The 21179-nt window shown below is 47.9% G+C and overlaps 2 protein-coding genes and 1 long non-coding RNA gene across 6 annotated transcripts in view; 2 read left to right on the forward strand and 1 right to left on the reverse strand.

Moving 5' to 3' along the window:
- LOC119390670 (gastrula zinc finger protein XlCGF8.2DB) overlaps positions 1-21179 on the forward strand; it is an 807836-nt gene that overhangs the window by 377888 nt on the left and 408769 nt on the right.
- LOC125758208 (uncharacterized) overlaps positions 1-21179 on the reverse strand; it is a 400853-nt gene that overhangs the window by 262692 nt on the left and 116982 nt on the right. The gene's annotated exons all lie outside the window — the stretch shown is intronic.
- Positions 1-21179, forward strand: part of LOC119390683 (gastrula zinc finger protein XlCGF57.1) — a 250221-nt gene that overhangs the window by 109553 nt on the left and 119489 nt on the right. Inside the window, exons 2-3 of one of the 4 annotated variants that reach the window (XM_049415106.1) lie at positions 14809-14886; positions 14967-15189. The exons of the other annotated variants lie outside the window; for them this stretch is intronic. Coding sequence (XP_049271063.1) covers positions 14809-14886; positions 14967-15189 — 301 coding nt within the window. The remainder of the gene's footprint in view (positions 1-14808; positions 14887-14966; positions 15190-21179) is intronic. 4 annotated transcript variants of the gene reach the window in all.

Below are 21179 nucleotides of genomic sequence, written 5' to 3' on the forward strand. Positions count from 1 at the left end.
TACTCTCCATTTTTTCTGTTGTTCGGCCGACAACCAACGTTGCCCCTGGACACACCATCCCGTTTCCCGCAGTACCGCCCAGTGAATATGCCCTTGACGCTATCACCAGGGCTGCCCATGCACGTGAAACCGCCCGCACTCGCCTTTTGACTTCCCAAGAAAACCAACGGCGGTTGTACGATCGCAGACACCGAGACGTACACTTCTCGCCCGGTTCCTTGGTCCTGCTGTGGTCGCCCACCCGTCACGTTGGAATGTCGGAAAAACTGATGTCTCGATACACAGGTCCATATAAAGTCGTTCGTGCGGTTACCCCGGTAACTTATGAAATCGCTCCTGTCGCCTCGTCGCCTTCATCTTCCACACCGGCCAGCGATATCGTACATGTCGCACGCTTGAAGCCCTACCACTCTCCCAGTGAAGTTGACATCTGATGCGCCGAGACGGCGCTTCTGCCGCCGGGGATTATGCTACATGCATACTGCCAGCCCCTTGCACCATGCGCGTGTGCGCCGGACGAAGAGAAGGAAGATCTCTCTCTGCTCGGGCTCTTGGCTGAACCGGTATTTCATTAAAGAAAAAAAAGAACCAAAATTGCTAAACTTTTTTTTTCTTTACTATAAATTATCTTTTTCGCATATTCATTTTAACTTATTTTTTCACAAAGTCTACTGCCGCACGCTTCGTGGCCGATCCCCCGTAGTGGGTTGGGCTATTCCCCCAAGGAACCAACCAACCAACCAACCGGTCAGCGCTGCAACCACTCCTGTAAATATATCGTGTAGATAGTCTACGGACTACAGTCTACCGAGTCGTCATTCACGTAACAATATTAATCTTCCTTGGATCAATCGTGACATTTTGCATTTATCTCGCCGTGTCCGTCGACTTAGGCGGTCCAGAAGAACTAACGATCCCGTTAACCTAGACAGATTTCAGAGGGCGAAAAGTGAACTTAACTCCAAGATAAAAACGGCGAAAGATTTCTTTTTTCGCGTTCAGTTGCCGGGTATGTTAAGCACGAACCCACGCAAATTTTGGTATTCGATTTTGCCTCATGATGCCTCACCTTCTTCTTTCAGAATTGATAATGACGTTATTAGTGACCCGCAAGCAATATCGAATGCTTTTAATAACTATTTACAGTCTGTGTTCGTTTCTGACAACAACTCCATTCCTTCTCTGACAGGCATAGCTCGTTCTGAACCAATCAGTGATATTGAGACAACGAGTGAGGGCATTCTGAACCTTATCTTAAAATTAGATATAAAAAAATGCACTGGCCCTGACGGGATACACAATGCATTCTTAGTTCGCTACTCCCTATGGTCATCCAGATATCTGACGGTCATATTCAATAAGTCTTTATCTTCTGGCACTGTTCCATCCTCATGGAAGATAGCAAAGGTACTCCCTCTTTACAAATCTGGCGATAAGCAGTCCCTATTATAGACCGATATCATTGACTTCTCAATCATGCAAGATGTTAGAACATATCATTCATAAACATATTATGCTCTTCTTGGAATCGCACCAACTACTATCTAACAGGCAGCATGGGTTTAGGCATTGTTTCAGTACCACAACACAATTAGTCGAATTCACGCACGATATTTTTCTTAACCTTGATCTTGGCAACCAGATTGACGCTATATTTATTGACTTCTCAAAGGCTTTCGATACAGTACTGCATTCTAAACTCCTTGCTAAACTCGATGTCATACTAAACAATCCTCATTTGGTTAGCTGGATATCTAGCTTTTTGTCATCCCGCTCTCAGTTCGTTTCTTACAGGTCATCCAACTCTACTGCCATTGATGTTCTTGGGCCTCTGCTTTTCTTAATTTACTTAAATGATTTGCCTGTTTGCACCTCCTCTTCCATTCGTTTTTATGCCGATGATTGCGTCTTATACGAGGTCATTAAAACACACGCTGACCATTGCCGCTTGCAGGAGTCTTTTGCTGGTTTTTGTAATTGGTGCAGGACCTGGCAAATGAACATTAACTTTAAAAAAAACCGTATTTATGTCCTTTTGCAATAAATCTCCGTCTGCTTTTGATTACTCTTTCGATAACCGTGCAGTAAATAGGGTTTTAGAGTATAAGTATCTAGGGGTCATTTTTACTCATAATATGACTGGTCCAAGCACATTGACTATGTATGTAACAAAGCATTAAAAAAACTAGGCTATCTACGTCGCACTCTATCTAAATCCCCGAAGGAAACTAAGCTTCTCTTATTTAAATCACTCATTCGTCCAATAGTAGACTATGCATCTGTCGTTTGGAACCCGTAAAAGCAGTGCGAGATTAATAGGGAACCCAAGCTCAAGTTTGCGGCGCGACGACAGCGCCGCGCCAGCCGCGCTGCGGCTCTGTCGGAAAACACTGAACCGTCGCGCGGCCGACTCAGCCCCTTTCACGGTAGCGGTAGCGCACGTGCGCTCGCGTTCTTCTCTCGGTGCGGGTAACTGTGGGGCCGTCAGCTCGGCACGTTGAACCGAGAGGCTTGCTGTGCGAAGCTGCGCATTTCCACGATGGCAGAAGCGACCCCGCGGAAGCGCAAGCGTGGTCCGAACTCCGAAGTATTGCGGTTTAGTGGCCAGCCACAACAGTGCAGACAAGGCACACGATTCACGTGTTAAACTGTATCGGTTCCCGGGCGTGTCGCACGAGAAATAAAGGCGGCAAGCGTGGATAGCTGACAGCGTTGTCTCGCCTTCTATTTTGGCTGTCTGAGTTCATCGCTTTCGTTCGTTCCGACTACCTGAATCGGTAAGTAACGGGGCGCATGCACGCAGCGACTACAGTAATGATTACTCGCTGTCTTCTCGCATTGTTAAAGTCCAGTTACGGTTGTAGGTGAAGCAACTTTGTGTTTTGATTCCCCGTGCTCGTGAGACCTACCCGTCGTTGTTGAACGTTCACATTCGCGTTATACCGTTAGCGTTGCGCGGTTGGTTGAATTCAACTGAACTCCGCGCATTGTCAGAAGTTCGGCGCCTGCATTTCACGCGTCGGGAAGGCTGCTTTATCACGCCGGAACGGACGTCTGTGCATTTTCAGCAAGCTTTGACATCGTTCTGCAGGTTTGCTTTGTTTTTGTCACTTTATTGGGGTGATATATATTTAAGCCGCTAAATATAACTGGCACTTCATACATGCTTTGCAATTGCAACCTTGAATTAACCACCTTCTGACTTTGTGCGATTTTCTAGCCGCGTTCACGCAACAGGTTTTATACGCCTGTCAAGTCGGTGTCATAAAAAGAGACTGCAAGCATGACGCGAGAGCCGAAAAAACGAGGCGAGCAGTTCATCTTGCTTCACAGTGGTTGAAGCTCAGCTAGCTGCCTCGCGTCTTAATCGGCGGGTGATTCTCCAGTGGCACGGAGGACTTGACTCTAACCTTCTCAGGAAGCAGTGCCATGGCCGTATAATCTTTTTTTCGCACGCCGCAAACGTTTGTTCACGAAAGTACACGGCTGCTACTGTAAGCATGCCATATCAAAACAACAATCATATGATTCGTAGTCCACGCCGCAGAACATCGATAGCGTGTACGGCTTCATTTCGGAGTGCATGTGGACCCTTATTCATCTTTAACGTGACAGAATGAGACTTACCTCGAAGTATACGTCCTACACGGTGTAATCGCGACTTGGGAAATGCATTTCGCTTTGAGTCGGGCTTGGTTGTCGTCGATCGTCTGCCCTTCACCGTTAACGTGATTGACGAGCTTTCCTCATTTTATCAAGTTCGCTTTGCGGAAGTGCCAGTCAAGCTTGAAGATCCTTTTGAAGCCGCACTGCACGCGGTACATTGTGAGACGGCGCAAGTGCACCGCGAGAGCTCTGCACGTGCACGGAAGCGAGCGGCAACGCGGTGGCGAGAAGGGAAAGCGCTCGCTGATCACGCCCCAGTTTCTCTTTTTCTGCCAGAGATGGCGCTGCCTGTCAAGAGCAGCAGCGCCGCTAAGCGTTGCTTGGGAAGCCTATAGGATAGAAGCAATTCAGAAAAAAGCGGTAAGATTCATATGTCATCGCTATGACCGTGACTTTTCACCCTCTTCTACTCTTTCTTCACTGAACTTAACTTCGCTCTCTTCGCGTCGCCGTATAGAGTCATTAAAATTCTTGCATAGCATCGTGACGTCTTCAGTTAAACTATCAAATGAAAAGGACTACATAAACTTTGCACCTCAGTCAACGACAAGAAGCTATCACAGCTTAAACTTAACGCCTTACTTTGCTCGAACTAACATGTTCAAGTTCAGTTTTTTTACCCGTTCTATTGAAGACTGGAATTCATTACCTGGTTGTATTCGTTCACGCCCATCGCCCAATTTTGTAGCCGACATCCATGACATGCGTCTGTAATATACCCTCCTCTATTTGCTGTTGGTGTGATCTCTTGAGTAGCATTGTTTCTTTAATCTATTTTCAATCATGTTCATCACATGTTTGTGCATTTTTGACCTTGTATAATCACACATCTGTATTAGTTTGCCTGTTTACATAATTTTCATTGATGTTTGTTAAAATTCCGCGTATCTTTGTATACCCACTCCTGCCATAGCGCACTTAGCGCTGCAGTATGTGTAAATAAATAAATAAGTAAATAAATAAATAAATAAATATCTAACACGTTGTTTTCAACGAACGTTAGAAGTCGAAGGCACAAGCACAAGCCTTTCCTTTCTAATAGTATTAGATGTTTCATTTTTTAAGCTGGGTGTCGAGAAAAAAAAAGCCGCCTTATTTTGTAATAGGGCGAACACATATTTTGTATAATAAATTATTTGTGGCGCAACTGAGACAAGCAAGGAAAAAAAGAGAGAAGACAGGATGGCGCCCTATCCTGTCTTCTCTTTTTTTTTCCTTGCTTATCTCAGTTGCGCCACAACTATTTTAAGCCATGCCCAACTCGCCCAGCGTCACACTCTGCTAATACATTTTGTAAATCATTATCACTCTATATTTCTTCGCAACACAGCTCTTTGGTTTCAGAGTTTTCGTAGCAGCTAGGAACGAAGCACCAGCAATCAGTTTTCTTCGTTTTATAGGGCATTATCACCACAGCTAACAAATGCATGACCCGTGTACAATGAAGACTACGTAAATGGTGAAAAGAAAAAGTGACGCCGCGTTTCCTTGCGGTGGCCTTCCAACGGGCAATCTGCGACAGCGGTGGCTGTACCAGTGGGCTGTACCCGCGCCCTCTGCCGCAGCACCCCTGGCAGCATCGTCGTGCAGAGGGACCCACTCGGGCAAGGGAAACGCGATGCGCTCCGCACACCTCCCCATTCTATCCACCTTATCACTGCTGAAAGCAATCTGAAGAATTTCCTCCGCCGAACGACTTCGACCACTCCGCGTCACCATGTTTTCAATCAGTGGCGTAAGTCCAGTTCAATCACAAGAGGGGATACACCTCGCCATAGCGGCCATTTTGTTTTTATTTATATAAATATTAAAAATATGCCTTGTAAAATAGTTTGAAAAAAAAAAACGAGCATGGGTTCCCAGCTCATGTAATTGCATTGTTCTATTGGGCCTTCTCCGAAACCGGTCAAGCGGCAGTTGCGATTTCAATAGTCTCCCATAGCTGAAGGGTATTGATCACAGGCCTGCACACACTACAAAACAAACAGGCATTGACAAAAAAGTTGATTGCACTATACTTATCTCTGAGGCAATTCAAATATATGGTGTTTGAAAGATAAATCTCAAGGGGAGACAATGCAAGGGGGTCTCCCCCCCCCCCCCCCCAGCCCGAACACAAGGGGGGTCAGGGCCCCCCTGACCCCCCGTGATATACGCCAGTGTTTACAATTAGAGAGACGTCTGGGCGCGGAGAACAATTTGCTCGCAAACCGGTCAACAAGCAAATCGCTTGCAGTGTGCTGCCACCTATCAACAAACGTACAAAAACAAGCGGCGCAGCGCTGGCTATGAAACCAACACACTGGTGAAGGACGGCGTTGAGAGCGGTCGCTCCACGAAGGCGTGGAGCGGACACGTCCTCGGATAACAGAAACGTCGCTCGCTCGATCCATAAGAGCGCTTTCCTGACAAAGGATAGAGGCCCTACTTTAATGTATCACCAACTTGAGATTGCTTTGTTACAGAAGACCACATCGCGAGCCCGCACGACCTCCCGCGTACGATGTTATGGGATTCATGCACTACAAAAAAAAAAAAACACTGACGATTGCGATATGCAAGTAAAACAGGGTGAGTTTCAAATGAAAATGTTAACTAACCCACGTGGCTACAGAAAACCTCGCGAAGCTATGCGTACGCTGTCATTGAAAGCGCGAGTTGCCACTTATTTTCATGAAAACTTCGCGTCTCACAAGAACGAATCAGATTTCTCGTGTCACGGGGAGCCCGGTTTGTTCGGTGCTGCAGGGAACATGCAAACTCGCAGTGTTCCTTTCTCGCCAACGTATTAACACTGAGGCTAGCACAGCCGAACAAGGGAGCGACTGCGTAGTGCTGCCATTTTGTCGTCTACTAACCCTCCTCGAGAGGATGCTCCTGAATTCCGCTTCGTGGCGCGACAGTCTATGGGCATTGCGAATACACGGTGAAGCTGTTTTTCAAAAGTCAGAGACGTAAAAATATGGTTTGAATGCTCGCGACGCCCGCTGACTGCGTGCTTTCAAGTACAGCGGAGCAAAGAAAGTGGCCCGCTAAACCCCTGCTGCCACCTCACGGGAATTCATGGGAACTCGAGAGCTTTCGTGCAACGTGCGGCGCATTGGCGATTCGAAGCGGCGCCGTGTACGTGCAGAGTACCAATGCTGCGGCCACTATTGGCCCCTGATTGTCACGTGGCCTACTATGCTTTTTTTTTGGGTAATTTTGTTTCTAGAAGTCAAGATGGCAGCGCCCACAAAACGCGAATGGGTGCTGTTTGTTTATGCTGAGCCGCCGTTGTAAAGACGCGTCCCGGACGCTCGCACCGTCAGTCGCCCTTCGTATTCTAAGTAATCGACCGCCCCACCCTACGTTTATGGTTTACGCTTCGAAGAACTGCTAGCGGACGGCGAACCTTGTCGCATCATGCCGGCCTCATGCGCAGCGTACGGCTGAACGTGCAACGGTGGCTGAGGCGCTGAGACCATGTATTCTTTCACATCTTCCGACGTGAGAAAAAACGAGCTACTCAGTGGATCGCTGCTGTGGAAGTAATTTCAAGCCTTCGAGAATCACTGTACTCTGCCCGAAACATCTTCGTGACAGAGACTGCCATCAGAGTTTCTCGCTAAGTCGTGTAATGGGAACACCGGTGAAATCTGCTCAACTGAGGCCAGGCTTGTTGCCGTCGATCATCGTTTGGAACGGAACAAATCGCCGGCTCCGCGAGTAGCATTCTCGAAGAGGCCAGAACATGAGGTAAGATGTCGAATGTTGGAACTTACTAAGCTGCATGTATAAGAGTGCTCATGAGACCATTCCACATTGTGAAAATCGATGATTAGAAAAGCTGTATAATACACGGCACGGAGGTGACGCGGAATTTCGATGAAAGGTACAGAAAGTGACTTTAAATGCGAAACATCCTAAGCGAACTAAAGGCACTCTTACCATTTCTATCTATCTATCTATCTATCTATCTATCTATCTATCTATCTATCTATCTATCTATCTATCTATCTATCTATCTATCTATCTGTCTGTCTGTCTGTCTGTCTGTCTGTCTGTCTGTCTGTCTGTCTGTCTGTCTGTCTGTCTGTCTGTCTGTCCGTCCGTCCGTCCGTCCGTCCGTCCGTCCGTCTGTCAGTCCGTCCGTCCGTCCGTCCGTCCGTCCGTCCGTCCGTCCGTCCGTCCGTCCGTCCGTCCGCCTAGGTCTGGGCGCTTTAGTGGTTGACCCTTCAATATGGTATGTACCAAAATTGGCATAGGAAGACATGAGCGTATGAAGAACACGCACAGTTTAACGATGACATTCTTATGCCCCCTGAAAAATAAGTCGACGTCATTAACCAGATCACTGCGACTACCGGTGCACGTGCTTTCAAGTTACCCAAGAGGTGTTGCTGTTTCAAACTCAATCGGTTTGAGGACGCGAAAACGAGCTCTGACTGCGCCGTCTCTTACAACGAGCATCTCGGGAGCGCGCGCGCCTGCTTGGTAACCCCGCGCTCGTGGCCGCTGCAGTGACCAAATAATTTCAAAATTAACGTCTTCAGTGCCGGCGACACCTTTTTCGGTGCCTGCTGGCCTTTTAATAAAAAGAAATTCAATCCTGCCTGCATATTATACACTTGCTGGGCAAGAAGTCAGAATTGCCAATCCTTGCCAAAGGGTCTCATTGGAGGGGCCGTAACTATTAGTCAACAACATATGCAACATGTTTTCAATGACTGTGAAACCTGATATGGAGGAGAATAAGTGGACAAAGTTTAAGAAATTTAAAAAATGTTTTTTTTTTAATTGTCAGAATTTTCCATTGTTCGGTGTTTTCTTGAACTTAGCCCGATCATATCTCTTTACTGAAAAGGTGTATAAATATAAGATTCGGCAGTTTGGTAGATAAGCATGCGAAGAACGTAATGCGGAATTTTCGTCGCCCGCCTACAAGGCATTTTTGAGATAAAGATCTTCAAAGTAAAGAAAATAACGTTTTGTGGGCCAATTTCGAGGTCTTTTATAAAAACATCTACACTACACATAAAAACTAAAAATACCTGAGCAGAAGCAAAAACATGCATATATTTAGTTAAAGAAATTTCAGCTACCTAACTGTAATATATTTTGTGCAATTCATAACGAAAATTGGCCAAAACAGCAGAGCGGATGAGCGCTCCACTCCACCTCTCCGTCATTATTGATTTCCTGTGCTTCGAAAAAATTTTTAGCTGCAAAACAAATTGCGGATCTCTTCTTTCCACTCATCAGGCAATAAAATATAAAATTTTGAAATAAATTTGAGAGGTCGACCAGCCATCGTTTGTTCGATATTACGTGGAATCACCCAGGGGTTGGTTGTATTGCGCGCATTTCTCTATCACCTGATTGATAGTATGAATATGGTCTATTGTTGAGAAACCTGTACGAAATCCTGTTTGGTCCTTTGGTTGATTGAACTCTAATGTAATAATTCTGTTAGCAATTACTTTTGTAAATAGCTTGTACAGTACATACGTCAATATTATCGAAACTATACTTTTTGGTACGTTCATGTGAATATCATATGTAACTTTCCTTAATGTGTTCCTCCGGGGTCGAGCAATGCTTCAATATAGCTTGCTGAATCGTAGGAATACAAATATAATGTTTATTAGCCTCCTATAAAAGCGGAGCCAACACTGGACCCACAGACGTTAATCTGATATGACGCCTTTATCGTAGTAGTACACATCATAGGAGTATCATGTAGTGTTTATTGCTTTCTTGTAAAATTAGATAGCCAGCACCACAACCACACTTGACGTTGCACCGACATTACGCCTACATAGGCTGTTTTTCCAAATCAGTTTATAGACCTGGCGTGGCTCTGTGGTAGAATACCTGGTTGCCAGGCAGAACGCCTGGGCTCGATTCCTGCTGGGATCCTAATTTTCATTCTTTCCATTCGTCGGGTCAACGCTGCCGATGTCGGTTTTTCTTAACGCTCTCGCATTTAAATTACCAATGTCTGTTCTCGCCGTTCCTGGGTAGATATAAACTGTAGATGTAACCTGTGGCGCATACCCTTACACAGCGGCCCGTGGTAAACGGGTATGTGCCACACGTGTCTGGAGGATAGGGTTTGACGACGTACGCGACAGGATTTTCACGTTATTCATGTCATGAACCGACTCATATTCGTCAAATCCTCTTTGCCTCCAAAGCCAATTTTGGTCTACACCAAGTTAAGGAGGCGATCATGAGAGCACCCTGACGTAGGCGGCTAGACAGACAGACAGACAGACAGACAGACAGACAGACAGACAGACAGACAGACAGACAGACAGACAGACAGACAGACAGACAGACAGACGGACGGACGGACGGACGGACGGACAGATGCGTAAATAGAACCGCTCAAAGTGCCAAAGGTTCGCTAAGAAATGCTTCGCATTTAAAATACACGCCCATCCAGTCCTCCCGCCTTTACATATCGATGACAACCACAGCCCTTCATCCACTCTTGAATCTGCGCGTCTTTTACTTGCCACACTTACATCAACTGATAATTCATGCTCGACACACCTCACCACGCACGCATTCGTATGCTCTCAACCGTGCACAGTACTAACGATCAACCATTCTCTCCCAAAGAGATTCGTCATGCTGTCTCACTCGGCAACCCGCGGGCGGCACCCGGCCCGGATTATCTAACGAATTCATTTGTTAAGACACTATTCGAGGACCACTCTGACTTCTTTTACTCTATTTTCAACGCTCTTTTAAACCTGGGCTACCTTCCCCATTGTTGGAAAGTGGGCAGAATCATTTCCCTCGCTAAGTCAGGGAGGCCTCCTTCTCTTCCAACCTCTTACAGCTTCATAGTCATGAACTCCCTACATGGCTTGTTTGCGCTGCCAGGAACTGGACGACTTGACACGGAAAAAGACAACCACACACAGGGTGAAGTGCATAGTAACAATTGCTTATTTTCGTGCCACACACTTGCTAAAGTACGACCCAGGAAAAGAAAAGAAAGTAAGCAGTAAGAAAATAGACGTCAGACTCTGGAGTTTCCAAGATGTGTGGCGCCACCTGTCGGAGAAGTATTGAGTAGTGCATAGACCGACTCTCTCGCACAGTTTGCTATGGGACCAGGTGCAACTAGCGAGTGCGAAACAACGATTGAGCTTAATATCGCGTGTGTTTGCGCATTTAGCACTTAGAACGAGAGCTGTGAATTGTTCTCCGCTAGTCGGACGCGCCACCGAGCCGTCGTGAAGTGCTTGCTGGATCACTCGCCTGAACGACGGCGAAAACAGCAGCAGACGAGAGCCCTCCGCACGCTACGAACAAACTCCGCAAAAGACGCACTGTTGCGTTGTGAATTGCCACGGACGTAAAAGACGGAATAACAACGTTCAGTTTTACCGATTTCCATAGTTGTCGTACGAAGAAGAAAGGCGAGAGCGCTGGATACGGGCCGTTGCGAGCGTGTTGGGTAAGCGAAGTACCCGCGTTCTCAGCCGGTGGCATGAATGTGTGGCTCTGCTGTTGTTTTGCAGCCCTGATGCAAAACCGTGGTAACCTTGACTATGAAGCTCAGCAGAGGCTCTGACCGCGGTGCTTGTCGTGTAACATGAAGTGAGCAGCTAGAGGCAGACTGGAGACGCGTGATACGCACACCGCGACTAGTTGGACGTCACAACACAGCATCGCGGACGTGCGTACGTTTTGAAGGCTTAGAGTTCTGGTTCTAACTAGCTCACACGACGTGCGTCATACAAGTAAATCGCAGAATGTTGGTCGTGACCCCCTTCAGGTTTGTTTCGCCCGTGTCCTCCGCGGTTGCCGTAGCTATCTCGGACGCCACGGTTTTGCCTTTGGTTGTACCCCGCGAAAGTGGACACGCACGTATCCCCATTTGCAGTACATACAAACGGAAGACGACCATCAAGAGACCATTTGAGGATGCGTAATAAAACACTCCAATGCACAGGAAGCGAGAGATTAATTAAGCGTGAATGCAACTGAAAAGGCGAAAATCGCCGGAGTTCGCCCCTGATGAACAGAGTTTTGTACCACTGATCGTAAGATGCATAGCTAAGTAAATTGATCGTGTATGTAGGTACTTTATCGCTGTGGCATACGTATATACCCGATTTTAACGCATTTAGGCTCTAGAGAACGGATGTCGGAGGGCTTGCCTCGAACTCGGTGTCGTGTGATGCTCGTTTGTACTTGCGAGTTGCAGCGCGCGGGAATAACTAAAACTTATTTTGCATTGTAATCGCAGTTCGCTTTGATCAACTTCCTTTGTTTCTGAAGCGTGGATTGGCTGAAGAAGCTTTCCAGGTCCTTGGTTTTCAGGAAACCGCGCCTCGACACCAACGAAAGAGGAGGGTTATATTGCGGCCTATGCACATTCGCTTGCGGGCGGCTCTCTTTGCACTACCCAGTTAGTGCCAGGGCTACGATGAGGGCGCTGGTGGCGGTGTTTTTCGCAGCGCCGCCTGGGCAGAGTCTGACGTCTATAAACAGTTGATAGTACGCGCTACACCCAGTGTGTGTCTTTTTCCGTGTCATATCCAGTTCCTGCGAACAAGCCGTGCATTCGCACCAACTAGCCCCCATAGCAGTGTGGGATGCCGTGTCGATGGAAGGACGCATCCCAACATAAAACATAACGACTGTTTATTAACGTAGTAGTAGCAGCGGGGCGAGCATAGAGACGCTGCGCTTAATCGGGTGGCGAAGGAATGATAACCTCCGAGCTTAGCAGCTCGGGTTTATAACCGCCGTCGGTGACGTAAGCATCCGGTGACGCTGTCCCTTATCGGAGGCGTGGTGCAGCATGCGGCCATGTCACGCCGAGCAGGCTAATGACGAGGCGGTGTCTGCGCCGGTTTGTGCGCAGTGTGTCGCCACATCACCCCCCCCCCCCCCCCCCCCGCGGAGTGCAGAGCCCTCAGGGTCTGTAGAAATCTGGGAGGCGTACCAGACGTCCAGAGCGTGTTGTGAAAGGAGCGGGCTGTGACGTCGGCGTCTGTGGATAGATGCCTGTGGATGGAGTGGCACTGCCCGGTTCGTTCGCAGCGATGTATGCGGGCTTGAGCCGGTCAATTGAGACGCGGACGTCGTTCCCGTTCAGGCGCAGAGTGAAGTTTTTGTCGTCGCGATGGACGACCAGGTAGGGTCCGCTGTAGGGTGGCTGGAAAGGCCTGCGGACGGTGTCGTCGCGGAGGAAAGCGTGCGTGCACGATGCTAGCTCCTTGAACACGAACGGTGTAGGCTTGCTGTGGTGGGCTGCATGTGACGGGCGTAAGGCGGCGATGGTGCGACGGAGCCGGGCGACGAAGTCGGTGGGATCTGACGTCGTAGTACTGGATGGCGGTGCAGCGAGAAATTCACCTGGGAGGCGGAGAGGTTCCCCGTAGACGAGCTCTGCTGGTGTAGCGTGGATGTCCGGCTTGAAGGTGGCGCGAAGACCAAGGATGACGGCTGGGATGGCCTCGAGCCAGGTTGAGTCCGGGTGGCACATAATGGCTGCCTTGAACTGTCGGCGGAAACGCTCGATCATTCCGTTGGCGCAGGGGTGGTAACTGGTGGTCCTTAAGCGTTCAAAACCGATGGTCAGTCCGAGCTACCTGAAAAGATGCGACTCGAACTGCCGTCCTTGGTCGGTGGTTACGTGGCGGGGGGCGCCGAAACGAGCAATCCAGCCGGTGAAGAAGGCTGAGGCGACGTCTTCCGCGGCGATTCCCTCGAGGGGCCATGCCTCGGGCCATCGAGTGTACCGGTCGATGGCGGTGAGGCAGTAGCGGTAGGGTCCAGCCAGGGGGAAGGGTCCTATGATGTCGAGGTGGACGTGCTCAAACCGACCAGAGGGCTGAGGGAATGTTCCGAGCGGTGAAGTGACGTGCCTGGTGACCTTAGCGCGTTGGCATTGAATGCAGGAGCGCGCCCAGGTACGCTGCGCTTAGTCGGGTGGCGAAGGAATGATAACCTCCGAGCTTAGCAGCTCGGGTTTATAACCGCCGTCGGTGACGTAAGCCTCCGGTGACGCTGCGGTGGCGCTGTCCCTTATCGGCGGCGTGGTGCAGCATGCGGCCATGTCACGCCGAGCTGGCTAATGACGAGGCGGTGTCTGCGCCGGTTTGTGCGCAGTGTGTCGCCACAGCAGCTTTACTTGCACGAACACCATGTTCGGGAAAATACTTGAACGTTGGCTTACTTCACGCCTCTGCTACTTCCTCCATTCCAACGGTTTCATCCACACCAATCAATTTGGCTTCACGCATTCCAAAAGTGCGTGTCTTCCCCTTCGCAGTCTCCAGCAAAAATTGGCACTATTAAAGCGCACTAAAACACTAACTGTCCTAATATCCCTTGATTTCACCGGTGCGTTTGATAGCGTCTGACACGCCGCTATATTACATAAAAAAGCACAACTGCCCGAACAACCTGCTCCGCTTACTTCACTCCTTATCTGAAAGGACCATCACCTATACTTCACATGCGCGTTCTGTTTCTGCCCATCCCACAATTAGGAGTCCGCAAGGCTTGTCCATAAGTCCACGCTGTTGTGGAATATTGCGATACATGATTTGTTAAACTTGCACCTACTGCCAAACGTTCACATCCAGGCGTTCGCCGATGACACAGTCATTCTGCTGCATGGCCCTTCCAGACTTATAATAAAATCTTTGTCGGAGCTCGTGTTAAATGATGTACTTGAGTGGGCGGCCGACAGCAAGCTCACCATCAGTCATGACAAATCATTTTACGTCTATCAAAATGGGCGACGCTTTCCTTAAGCATAAGGACTACGTTCTGTTACTTGGTGTCGTCTTCGACAATAAGCTTAACTTGCACGCTCACATCGACTACCTCAAAAATAAAGTTGAGGTTTCCACTGCGAGGAATGGCTTTACGGAAAGACAAAGATATTCTTACAGTTACTTGCAGAACTGCAGAGGCCAATTTTCAGTATTCAATTATCAGTTAATTAAGGCAAAGCTGGTTACACTATCGGAAAAACATAAGACCAGGCGATTATACAAAAATATGATTGGTATCACTAGATTTTTGAAAATATGTCTGAAAAGTATGTATTTTAATAATTGCCATAAGCCGCTGTTTTGCTGTGTATGCGTCAGTAACTCATCATTTTATACACTATTTCAGATTCTTGAACAGTTGCTCTCTGGAGACGGAACCATCGGGCACACGCCAAGACCAAGTCATTGTAGCGAAACATATCATGTAAGTGTAGTCTTTCAATTATTTTCTCGGCAATAATTCTTGCATGTGCCTTTGCAACAACTGAAGCGAATTTATTTCAGGATGACTTTGCCGCAGAGCCAGTATATCAGGCAGCATTGAGTATGGCTTGTGAGTCGGGACAAGCTGTAGGAACATCACCACAGTCACCGTGTGAGCCGGGCCATGGCACAAATCGATCTGTTCAAGTGGGTCAACCAACTCGCCACAAAGCATCACAAGCAACCGAAAAGAAAATTCTTTCAACAATTGCTACGCAAACAGAACCACATGCTGTTTCTTCAGGTATGTCTCCGCATTTGCCGTAAGATAAAGAAAAGTCAGTTTCGCTGCAAGGGCGCCATAGCAACAAATCGGTAGCAGCTCACCCCATTAGGATCCGATCTGCTTCGCTCTACAAAACGCTGTCATATGGGAGTACGGCCGCTCCAGCGAGTGAACCAACGTTCCTGTTGTCGCTTCAATGCAGAGTAAATGGTGAGGCAGCAGCAAGTACAAACGGTACAAAAGTGATATCTTTCGAGATAGCACACAACCGCGCCCGTTTGATCAATGTTTACAGTTGGTGCCCGAGCAACTCGCCGGAGTTTTGTTTTTTAGGCTTCGGAGGTGTGAAATATCGTTTCGAGTCTCGTATTCGCAAAAATCTCCCGGGCGGTGGCGCTGCAAATAATTACGCTTAGAGTTACTGTTTATAAAGGTAGCTTATACAGTAACTCTAATTACGCTCACTGTCAAATTTATTCCATTTCACTTGACATTTTGGGTTACTTTTTGAAGCAACACGTAGCAAATGAAGTTAGTTTTAGGGGAAAAAAACCAATACCGCTATAAACTCACAATGTATGCGTTTAGTTGTTGTTTATTACTTGTGTACTTAGAATATTTGCAGCGATTTAGCATTTATTGTCATGTGTATTTAATTAGATAAAATATACCTTAAAGGGACCGACAACTGACCAGAACGTGTGATAAGATCCTGGTAGAAATGAAAAGACCGTGAAATATAGTGACAGCTTCTAGCATCCTTTTCACGTTGTGAGTAGGATTTTTATTTTTAATTTGTGTTGAAAAGTAACAGTAAACCGGCATGTCGCGCAGCCTGGCGGAAGAGCCTTCGAGCTAAATTATGGAGTCGATCACTTTGCTGCACGTAGTCTGATTAGGGAGCCTTCATACACACACGCCTCCCGGGCTAAGTCTGATGCTGTCAGCGCGCCCATCATTAGTCCTCAAAATTAGAGTACGTATGTTATTATCCATCCCCGCTCTATTCTGTGCTGCTTACGAGATAAAAGGAGTTGCACACTGAAAAGCGGTGCTACCTTCGCGACAGCCAGTGGACATGTCGAACCACGGCGCATGCGCGCGGTGTGCACGCGTGCGCAGTAAACCGCCGCGCTCGAACAGGAACCGTTCTCGCTCTCACTGTTTGCAGCATGTGTTGTCAGGCGTGTATACGACTTCATATTTGCCCAAATAGAAAAATTCTGAGTACAAATGTTTCACGGCGTTTTCCACGTTACCATTTCGCGATTAGACACTCTGACCTGTAACTTTCCGTCGCGCTAAAGAAAATAGGTACCACAAAAATTGGTTGTCGGTCTCTTTAAGAGCTACCCTGTCATTGAATTTGTGTATAGATTCATAATCATATTAGCTGCACCTCTGCTCCTGACATGTAATAAAATACTCATGTAATAGATTGGACCACTAACTAGCCACATAGGCTAATGATCCAAACACTTTTGTAAACATTTTTTTTATTAAGTTGATTGTATAAACACTGAAAATAAACGAAATTCGGCAGATCCCACGCATTGTGGAAATCGGTTTCACGCGAGGCAGTCAGCGAGTACCTCTATGCTGTATTTTATGGCTTTGAGCCAAGCGTTACGAGGTGGATCGACGTGTTTTCGTAAGTGTAGTAGCTATGTACACATCGTGGGCTTACCAGGCACGTGACAACACTGCCGTTTTAAAGGGTAACTTAGGTGCGACGGAGCGTCAGCCCTCACGTTATAGTACATACGTCAGTATCCGCGAAACTAGTGCACTTTATGGTACAATCACGTAAATATCACGCAACTTTCGTTAATGTAATCCTCCGGGGTCGAGCAATGATTAAATATAGCTTGCTGAGTCATAGGAATACAAATGTAATGTTTATTAGACTGCTATAAAAGCGGATCCAACACTGGCACCACGGACGTGACCACTGGAACCATGACGCCTGTATCGGATGAGTACATATGTAGTGTTTATTGCTTTCTTGTAAAATTAGGCAGCCAGCATCACAACCACAATTGACGTTGCACCGACATTAAGCCTGCATAGGCTGTTTTTACAAACCAGTTTATAGACCTGTCGTGCCTTTTGGTGATTGCCAGGCAGAACGCCTGGGTTCGATTCCTGCTGGGATCCTAATTTTCATTCTTTCCATTCGTCGGGTCAACGCTGCCGATGTCGGTTTTTCTTAACGCTCTCGCATTTAAATTACCAATGTATGTTCTCGCCGTTCCTGGGTACATATAAACTGTAGATGTAACCTGTGGTGCATAACCGTACTCCGCGGCCCGTGGTAAACGGGTATGCGTCACACGTGTCTGGAGGAAAGGGCTTGACGACGTACGCGACAGAATTTTCAAGTTATTCATGTCATGACCCGACAGTTCTATTCGTCAAATCCTCCTACCCACCCAGGCCAATTTTGGTCTACACCAAGTTAAGGAGGCGATCATGAGAGCACCCAGACGTAGGCGGACGGACAGACAGACAGACAGACAGACAGACAGACAGACAGACAGACAGACAGACAGACAGACAGACAGATGTGCCAAAGGTTCGCTGAGAAATGCTTCGCGTTTAAAAGGTGACGTACACTAAGAATAAAACCCACCATCTACAGCTGCGATTTGAATCTGGGCCTTTTGAGTGGGAAACGGGCATTCTACCCCTGCACCCACTTCGGCGGAGCGCGCCCAACTCTTAAACGACTTAAGAGAGCGATTCGTTGGGCAGCGCTTGTACTGTGTTTCCTTCCTGGTCCTTCGTCCTTTTTTTGCGCTGTTGGTAACATTATAAATCTTAAACGACAACACATTGCAGACTACCGATCGCAGCGCACAAGCGGATTGAACCTGCTTCGGCTTAACTTTCCAAGAACGTTCGAGCACTCCTCTGTTCTAGTACACTCTAGCAGTGTTAAGGCAGGTGGGCGGAGCTTGGCCAAGGTCACGGGCGATGCGCAGTTGACCTGGTCGCCATGGCGGTGCACGGCCGGTTGGAGGAGCGCTCTCGCTCGGAAGGGAGCGAGCGCGCGCCTCCAGATTGGCCGTGCATAGCCGTGGCGACAAGGCCAACTGCGATCGCTCGTGACCTTGGCCAAGCTCCACCCACCTGCCTTGACACTGCTAGAGTGTACTACAACAGCGGAGTGCTCGGAATGAGCTTCTAAAAGTGAAGCCCAAACAGGGTCAACAGGTGCTCCAGAGTGGCCGTGGGCTGTGCCAGGTGACATCATAGTTATGCGAGGTTTTCGATCAACGAGCATGGTTATGACGTATAGCTTAAGCAGGTTCGCTGTAAATAGCTGGGAATTCGTACCATGCGATGCTGCCAATGCGGGTGAATCTTGCAGTTAGGTCCTCGGATCTGGCGGGCTCTATTCCAACTACCGGTGCTCTTCGCCGTGCTCGTACTTGGCTAGGTGGTTGTTAGCCTACTGGCTCAAACTTGTATGGTGTCGTGCCAGCCGCTCCCATGCGATCAGAATGATCCACAAGAGTGAGGAACTATGCCAGATTGTTTGGGAGGTTGTCACCGTACTGACCAGAAGCTTTGTCTTTGCGCCGGATTCCTATAGACCCCTGCATTGACGTTGCGGTATGCTCGACCGATTATGGATACGCGGGATTTCGCTGCCTGCTGCCTAGCAGCACTTTGGAGTCGTTACCGCGCCAACAGTTTAAAGGTCAGCTCCGCCGATTTTTCGAGATTTGCAGATCTCAATAAAGCTCCCTGGGTGCGTTCCTTTGCACGTTTCCGTCATTTATGCCAAATAAAGACCAGAGAGATTCGCACATTGGTACAAGTGAATTTTATCCATGGCGTCGAATCGCCCACTAGCTTCGCACAATTATTCACAACATTGTGTGTGTTACGTACCTCATTCTGGAAAAGCGACAGGAGTGACAGAACCGAGGTGCCACTGCGTCTGCTGTGCAGAAACATCGATAGTGTGTGTTTAGTCAGCGCTTCGTCGGTTCGATGCGCAACTTTCAGTTCCCTGTGGGCTGGAACTGTGGGCGGGAGTTCCCGTGACCCATATAAATACCATGACAGCCACGAAACACTCCCAGTAGTGATTACCATTTTCTCGATATTAGAGTGCTTTCTCAAATTAGCTGTGCCTGTTGACCGCACGGAAAGTGCGTAATACCGTCCTGGTTAAAGAGTTTACATTCGTGAAGTTTACCGTGTGGAAACAATTTCCGTAACGTATACCGGGTCCACCATAACCGGTTCTACTATCCGCATGCGGCAAGCTGCGCATTGTGCGTAAGGTGGCGCGTACTTCGGTACCTCGAGTATTCAGCCGAACCTCTCAATAACGAAATTGCCAGGGAAGCAATTTTTGTCCGTTCTCGTCAGAATTTCATTGTCGCGAGAATAGTAAAATATGCAGTTGAATTACTTCGCACAACCAATATTTATTTAAGGAACTCAATGATCTTGTTCTGTCGAACTCCTCTGCAATATCCACCTTTTTTCTGCTTCTCGCAGATTCGGCGATGGTCCTAGACTTTCCTGAAGTGTCAAAACTTAAGCTGTTTAATAGGAGGCGGCGTATATCTGAAAGACCAAACAACACTGTACGTAAGCAAAGCACAAGAGATCTCGGCTTGCACACAGAGACGTGCGACAGCAATCGGTTACGCAGTTTACAGAATGTCTATCCACATGACGTCACTTTCGTGGGTGTCTTCACTTGAAACGTCGTGTGCCGATGTATAGTTGCCAACAGAGGGGTTAGTATAAAACTGTTTTCACTGAAAGAAATTGGGGAGAGGTGAGCATGTAGGGAAGGGTGTTTCAGCTCCACTTATATGAAACCTGTGGAGGGGCCAAGCATGCAGTGTGCGCCGGTGTTTCCCACAGCAAATTCATGTTAATGGGCAATGAGAGACAGAAGGAAAATTAGAGATAGAGACCGCAGTCCGCTTTAGTTAGCGTGCACGCTGCGAATCTTCATTGTTCAATACGCACAAAAGAAATTTCCCACGGCACTACATTGTAGGTCAAGATCCAGTGTCTCTTGTCCTCGAGGACATAGCGAGGCGCCACCTACATTGTGACGTTACTCAGGATGCCGGATTGTGTCGTCTGTTGGAACACACATTTCCCGCTTTGTGCCACCACGCGTTTTTGTTGCGGGCACCGTGCGTTCTTCACCTTTGTCTTGATGACTTGATAATCCGGGCATGCAAAGCACGATCGGTGCTCCCGGTGAAACCCGCATCTCAATTAGCATGCTACACCGTGACTTAAAGCGGGCACAGCTGACGCCATGGAAGACGATGCAAATGATGTCGCGAAAGCTAAGCTGCTAATACATATGAAATACCTTCCCCGTAAGAATTCTCAGACTTTGTAAAAACGAACGAGTGAACTTGCAACAACGAGGAAAACGTGCCGCCGAACAGTAATACCGCCGCGCGTGCGGTGCACATGCACTACTATTACCCAACGAACACGTGGTAGTGGTGAGTGGAGTGCATCGCCACACAGTCTTAGCAGTAAGTGTGTGGTATCTCCAAAACGAAGGGCCGATTTGCCCTCCACTGCTCTTTTTAGTTGTGATCCGATATGATTGACGATCACAACCGTTTTGTTTGTGTTTTACTCTGATACGTTTACTTTTTGTGGGGCTTACACTTGTTGGCAACGTAACGATGTTAGTTTCAGCGCCTTCTGCGAGCTTAAACGTGACAAAATGTTTACGTTTGGTAAGGTCCTCGCCGTGAGAGATATTTGAGACGCGGGCGCTTTCTTTTTATTTATTTGTTAATTTACAGTAAGCCTGTCGTTCTCCAGCATCAACAAATTCATCGACAAACGCCCGCGATAAAGCTGCCGGGAGTGCTCGTTAGCATACGTCACCTGTTACGAACATCTTAGCTGCGGCGGCGTACGGGAAATTCTCGTCACGAAAATGCTTGCAGCAGACCCGCAAGTTAGCGTTGGCGTCTTTTCCCATTTTCGGCTTTACCAGC

This window comes from Rhipicephalus sanguineus, chromosome 4, assembly GCF_013339695.2.
Source record: "Rhipicephalus sanguineus isolate Rsan-2018 chromosome 4, BIME_Rsan_1.4, whole genome shotgun sequence".
Classification (NCBI taxonomy): Eukaryota; Metazoa; Arthropoda; class Arachnida; order Ixodida; family Ixodidae; genus Rhipicephalus; species Rhipicephalus sanguineus.